Source organism: Haliotis cracherodii, unplaced genomic scaffold, assembly GCF_022045235.1.
Source record: "Haliotis cracherodii isolate W230 unplaced genomic scaffold, xgHalCrac1.p SCAF_11, whole genome shotgun sequence".
NCBI classification, from domain to species: domain Eukaryota; kingdom Metazoa; phylum Mollusca; class Gastropoda; order Lepetellida; family Haliotidae; genus Haliotis; species Haliotis cracherodii.
Genome location: NW_027266266.1, coordinates 15,042,767 through 15,050,107, shown reverse-complemented (window position 1 = coordinate 15,050,107; position 7,341 = coordinate 15,042,767). Strand labels below are relative to the sequence as shown.

The following is a 7,341-nucleotide window of genomic DNA, read 5'->3' as shown; positions in this document are numbered from 1 at the left end:
ACTTATATAGAATGCAAACCGAATTTGATGCGTGTGACGTTCTTGTTTGGTTTAATAAAGTGTTTGTAAATATCTCTCGCTCCCATGAGATTGCTACAGTCCTGCCTTGTACTTGACTGACGTCTCGCGTTTTTTTTATGAATGAAAACAGTAGTCCTGTTGTGACAGAGGTCACGGTTATCCATTTAAAACGAATAAAACAAGCTAAACCTTGTACGACACACTTTTGACGAACGGATTTAGTATCTTACCACCTGAATCTTCACCACGTGGGTAATAAAGATGGAATACGGCTGACGTTAGAAATAGTCAAGCAATATCGCAGCTAGGGGCACCGGAATTGGGCTTCAAAAATTTTACCCATCTGGAGAAAAGAACCCCCCGACTTTTGAGTGACGAGCGAATGCTATAACTACTTGGCTACCCCACCGTCCCTATATTGCAAGCGATTCCATGGGATTTGGTTGGATAGCCAAATAATTATCTTTGCGTTCGTGTTTCCATGAACCGAAAACAAAACAGGCCACGCCCACTAGCAGACTACTGTTTTCTGACTAGATGATAATAGAATGGCCGGATCTTGTTTGCAGTATTTCGTATTGTTGTCTACAGTATTTTGTGCGTTAATGAATAAACAAGCATTCTGTGAAATTATTATTGTTGATGTTTTTATTCATAAGAATAACGTCAAAATTTCTTTGCGTTTGTGAAGTTATTAGCGTTAATACCGGTGAATTACACATTATATTCCATAAGATGCAAAAACTATTGAAGTCAATTCTTAAATATCTGCATTCAATTAAGATACATTTCAAAAGTCCCATAAACTTAAAGTTATCAAAGTTTTATTATACAACTATGAAGAAACTACTATATTTTCAGATTTAAAATAATTCTGAAAGTTAAAATACATCTATGAATAAATGAAAATAAGAACAACAACATATCTTGCACGGAATCTTTAACTTCGGGGATCCAGCACTTGCATGTAATATTTTTACTGCACCTGCATTTTGTGCGATTTAATCGCTGTAGCTAATGCATCCATAATGCATGTGCTTAGAATTAATGCTTCTTACACACCTGTGGGTGAAAAACCCATTTGAGGTAACTAGTATCAAACATATGTGTGAGATCACATTCCAGGCTCGTGATTGGCTACTCCATGGTGATGACCTGAGGTCAGACTATGACGGACTACTTTCCTGAACGTAGTCATTCATAAGTTTCGCGTGCTTCAGTTGAATGTTCACCAACGTCTGTGTTGAACCATAGATCGTTAGAATTGACAATAATATAAAAACACTCGTCCTCGTCTGCGAGTTTGTTTGTTATTATTATGAGTTACATTGTCTGTTGTTATGTCAACGTTATGGTTTTTTAGAGTGTAAACCCCTGGATGCCACAGCAACATGTATGTCCCTCCTCTTCAACCCTCACTTCGAAGTCAAATAAAATTCAAAATACATCACGCAAACTAATACATTTCACAGTTTTGACTTCCGTCTTTTGTGATGTCATTCACTGTCTTTTCAGGCAAAAAAATGACTGAAAGTGACTTCTGATAATTAGGTACATCGTAAATCTTGCTCAATCACAATTCACGGCGTTATTTATACTCTGTGTTTGGAAATCTAAATATCGGATATTTACTTGAAGAAATAAATTTCAAAAATAGCAAATTAGTGATCACGTGTATCTGTTTTTCGTCAAATCACTAATGATAATTCTGAAACGTCGCCGATAAGCCTAAAATTGTTTAGAATGTTTTTGAAAATACGCATACACCAACGCCGATGTGTACGTCCCGCCATATTGGATTCTGTTTACAAAATGCCAGTTATGAGACGCCTATTAGATCATGTTGTTTTCAAACTCAGCTGTGATACATACATCCCTGAATTCCTCATACATTTTAGAGTCAAATGGCAAATGGTTTTTGTCACCAGTGCAAATTATCTGGGCCCCCTAGATGAAATCAAGCGAAATAGATTAGGTGTGGAAACGTACACTGTGCTCGGAAAACTGTACTTGCTGAAATATAAACAAAGCACAATTCAGATTTCACACAATTTTAGAGGTATTTTCGTCTAATTGTTGCATACATTGGCTCGATCGCGCCTTTGAAAATATTCATTGGAAGATTATCGTTGCACGAATTATGGAATTACACACATATACATTACAATGATGTGGTAAATTCAACAGAAATCGTAAAAGATTCCGTCCTGAGTGACGCTATGACTGACGCAAAGTCACGCACAACGACGGCGGTAGTGATCTGCATTTCTGACTAATTCTCTTGGTTACATTGGAAAACATAAAACAAATAACAGCACGCCAATTGTCAGAATGTTTCTGATTACCTACATGACACATTTATGTATATACAATCCCTCAATCAACGAAAATCCTCATCTGGAAATCCCGCATACTGTCAGTGAACACGCCATTTTGTAAAAGGTCAGTCATCGGTAGTGATCTGATACGGAAGTAAACATTGTTGTACATATTTGGTAATTTTTGGCCCCTCGGTGAAAGCTTTTAACTCGGCATATGTTCATTGTTTTAGTCTAGTTTGCATTATCATCGTCGCCTCGATGGTTCACAGATGTGGAGGAAACCTTTTTGTGAAGGGTCAAAATATATGTTCGTCGATCTAGTAAGCAGTACGTCTGATGACGTCACATGTGTGTAAAAAATCGATTACTGCACTCGTGCCTGTCGGATACCATTTATCTTACAACTCTTTCTTGCACGGACACTCGTGTAGTAATCTCTATATCTTAAAATTTGCATTGCAAATTATACGTCAGTAAACCGACAATCCGTTACAGATAAGCTATAGTTGAAACAATAGAGTGACGTCACAGCTGTATTTTATTGTTAACTCTGCAATATACAGTATAATGATATCAATCAAAAGCATTGCCTGTGAAACTATGTGGAACATACCAACACACTTACATACTCAGAAAGTACTGGTTTGGTCAGTCTCCTCTACTGGTTTGCACTCGGACTCCACGATAACTTTCCTTATCAACCCTGGCAGGTTGAAATCCGCCTCTACTGAGATAACGAGTCCTCGCTTTGAAAAGGCAATGTACTAAGTTGGATACCTATATATCAATCTTTCTCATATACAGCCAACACTCGGTCACATCGCCTTCATATAGCTGGAATATTGCTGAATGTTGTGTAAACCAACCAACAAACAAAACATCAATCTATCTTATACACAGCACCTGGCTCACCTCAACCCCATAGGGGTTATCATAGGTCTCCAGCAACGTATGATTTTTGTAAGAGGTGACTTAATGGATCGGGGGATCAGATTTGATGACTTGGATGATAACGTGTTATCGTACTCGCACGGCCGCATGGGACGTTGCTCTCTGTATGTTGTCTGGTTCAGAGTCGATTATTAATAGGCCACCGTCATAGATGTGAAATAGTGCTGAGTGCAGTATTAACAGAAATAAATAATAACATATAAATAATAAATGTGGTTTTATTCGAGTAACAAGCATTTCCATACAGGCAACAGCCATAACACACACTAATCAATATTGAGTCCTAATTCTAACAGTGGATACGGAGAGTGCTTAATTTACAACAACTGAATGTGAAATGTGACAAGAGGAAAGATAATTATGAGGTACCTTTGTTTCGTTTGTTTGGCTTAGTGTCCACTGCTTTAGAAAGTTAAATCTTTAAGAAAGAAAGCTTAATCTCTTTTAAAGGGGTCACACATCCGACCAGTATTCTGAGGTATAATGCAACGTTTTGAGCGTTCATCCAATGACGTTTACTGGGCATAACTCAGTGGTAACAAGCTGATAATATTTCAGTATACAAAATAAGAATGTTCACTGTTCAATAATGGGACAACCCACGTAACAGATAATCAAGACTGGGTATTTTCTGCCGTTAACGTTTTATATTCACATTTATAATTTACTCCGTACTGGAGGATTGACAATACCTTTAGCATACACGTGTCAGCAAGAATCAATATCTGGCATTGAGAACCATGTATATGCATACAACAGGGTAGAGATTTACTGCGATATGTAACTACTTTAAACAATCGCTAGTTTAAGGTATTTGTGAGTGTTAAATAATTTTGCTTTTCATAATTGGTGAAGGTCGTTTAACACATCCAACACAATACTGGTTTTATCATGGTAAATAATCGAATCTACATCGAAAACATGGGTACCTCCCTCGGGCCATGTTGATCCGCAGTCAGTCAAGTCACATAGTCTGACAACCCGATCCAGTTTGATTGACTCTTAGGAGAAGCAATAGAATACTTGAAATTATGACACCATTTGGGGCTTCTGTGGAGATGCAACCATCAAATCAGCAAATCAAGGATTATTATGATTTGATACCTCTGACTGACCAATCACAATAGAGTAATTTTTTAAATTCATGGCAGAATCTACGACAGTATATATTCACGTAACGATGAAACTGCAGATATACGAGTATACTCATACATGCAAGTGAGCATTACATTTCGATAATAAAATATGTTGGTCGACATACTTAAGGTATCATACTATCAAAGATCACACAAGAACAGTTTACCATATATTAGAAAAAATACAAACTATGATATTCTTAGTATCAATGCACAGATCATACAAGAGCACCTTTTAATACCTAATTGCAAACACAAACTACGCTAATAAAAACACCATCACAGAAAATCGAAAAAACCGAAACCACAGAAATATGCCACAAATATTAAGCCCAAAGATATCAGACGCTGATTTAGTGTCTTAATTCTTGGTATCATTTCACAAAACATGAAAGGTCACTTTTCTATACCTTATAAATAGCTGAACCTGTACTTGTTTGTATATGGACATCAATAGTGTACAATGACCACAAATAATACATCCAAATCCATCTCATTGCTGTGTATAATTAGTATGTAGTCGTCATGCTTGCATCAAAACTAAGACTGTTCCACATAACACAATTTCAGTTATTGCAAACACCGAAAATAATATATTATCAATTCGTTTCCAAACGCAGTTTATCTGTGTTTTATTCCGATCCTCTGACCTTTCAGTCTTCGGGTCCACTGCCTTATCTCTGTTGTTTGGCCTCAGCTTCAGAAGAACTACCGTACAGGCGATTGATAGAGCTGACAATATGAGCTGTCCGCCTATAAACATCCCAAATATAGGCATGGTGAGGGACGTAGCGGGGATGCTCCCAAAGATGTGACTCAGCATGACGGAGTAGAAAAGCATCAGGGTCATGGCCAATCCCACCTTCTCCCCACTCTCAGCCGGCAACAGGAACACGAAGGGATTCAAACAGGAGGTTACAACAGTAGGTAATATCAAGCTGACAAGGTAATAATCTCGTCGCCGGCGGATTTTCAGAGTCATTGCAACCATGTTCATTTCACCCAATCCCCGAACCAGGTTACTTTCTACAGAAATAACCTCCCATTGTCCATTTTCCTTTACTGAGGATCCAACACGAACTTTCGTCTCAACAATTTGTGTATGTTTGCTCTCATATGTCCAAATCACAACACTAATAACACATGTTTGATTGTCAAATGGGAATCTTGTTGTGTCTATTGGACAATGAGTATTTCCGGTAAAGTCAGGAATCCAGTTTACTGTCCCGTTTGATTTAATGTTAGTAAGGTAGTTCTCCACGGTCAAGTATCGGTTTGTTCTTAGAGCATATGGGATGGCGATTTCAGGAATCCATATCTGTGTATCTGGGACAAAAGTCTCATACATACCTGGAAATTCGGTTTCATTCCACGATAAGGCTTTGTCCACCCACTTAACAATGAAAAACATTCCTGTTGACAGCATCTGATTCTTCTCATCCAAACCAAAGACGTACTCCAACCCCACCTCCACAGATACATTCACAGCTTCACCAACATCTCCAGGCAGGACATGCTTATTATAGTTGTTGAAAATATGCTGGTGTAATGATGCTTCAATGCTGCTTCCTTGAACACAGTAAAGACCAAAATAGATTCCAACTATGACAGATAGCATGTTGAAGCGCGGAATAGAAAGCATCACTGACAAATGTGATAGGAATAACGTCACTGAAATCCTAACGGATTAAAATCTTTGCAATTTATGTGTAGTTTGTCGAGTTGTTTACATATACAGTGACATGTGTTTGCGTTGTCACAACGACAGTGATTTCGCAAGCAACATTATCATGTGATGATGCAGCATTCATTAAAAGCGGAAAATGGAAATGCACCCATTATCCACTCAGGAGTATATTGTATGGCATGACGATCAAATATATACCTGTGACATTAACGTGTTGATTGGAAGATTTTACAGAAAAATCTATATGTTATACTTTAGCAAAAGTAAACCAAGTGCTTGTTTCTGACAACATCAGCAGGTTTGCCAAACGTGGTATTTAATGAGGTGAATTGAAATGGGGTTTAACGTCGCGTAAAAGATTATTTCACTTATATAGCGACGTGCATGCACGTGTGTGTGTGTGTGGCTACTTGTACTAGTCCTGACTGATGCCGATTTATAGTGCTAGCCCACTGAGATACCATGCCACGGATTAATAGAATACCCCACTCAGACACAGTATACTGACTTTGAGCCGACCAGTCCTTGTTTTAGCCCCTTATGCCGAGCACAAGGCAGGGTAACAATAAGTACCTTTTTTCAACGTCTTTTGGTATGACGCGGCCGGACCACGGAGGCGGTCGGTATTTAATGAGTAGGATCGTAATAGATGTCCGTTTGTCCGAATGTATAACCAGTTTGTTTGTTATATTTCATATACTATTCCCACCAAAGCAAACATTCAGCCTGTTATGAATCGCATAATAACCTGGCGAAGATGGTGGTTGTAGCCTGATACTGTCCCGCGTCCTCCCGGTTTTATCAGAGCGTATGGTTTAACGCTGCTTTCAACAGTAATTAGTTATATCAAGGTGTGTCAGCTTCATGTGGTGGGAAAGCTCGAAGTGATGCACGTCTTAGACATTTACCACTTTTGTGAAACCCACGGGCACGGTTATGGTGCTGAGAAATCTAGAAACATAGTTACAAGGAATATTTTATTCGAACTCGCTTATTACTTAGTTCACTTATTACTACTAACAAACCCTACAATAATATTTACTTTCTCGTAAGAATACCTCAGTGAAAACACAAACTGAGCAATAATACCACAAATACCACAAATATAAGGCACAGATATAATTCTCAAAGTGAGCAGACACTGATGTAGTGTCTTAATGCTTGGCATCATTTCACAAAGCATTCAAGGTCACTTTACCATAACTTAATAATAGTGTAGTAGGGG

At 38.2% G+C, this 7,341-nt stretch overlaps 1 protein-coding gene across 1 annotated transcript; it reads right to left on the bottom strand.

The window, feature by feature from the left end:
- Positions 1–4,952: 4,952 nt before the first annotated feature.
- Positions 4,953–6,047, bottom strand: LOC139454873 (neuronal acetylcholine receptor subunit alpha-2-like). Its single transcript, XM_071236488.1, has one exon. The coding sequence runs from the start codon at positions 6,045–6,047 to the stop codon at positions 4,953–4,955; it is 1,095 nt and encodes a 364-aa protein (XP_071092589.1).
- Between the last annotated feature and the right edge of the window lie 1,294 nt (positions 6,048–7,341).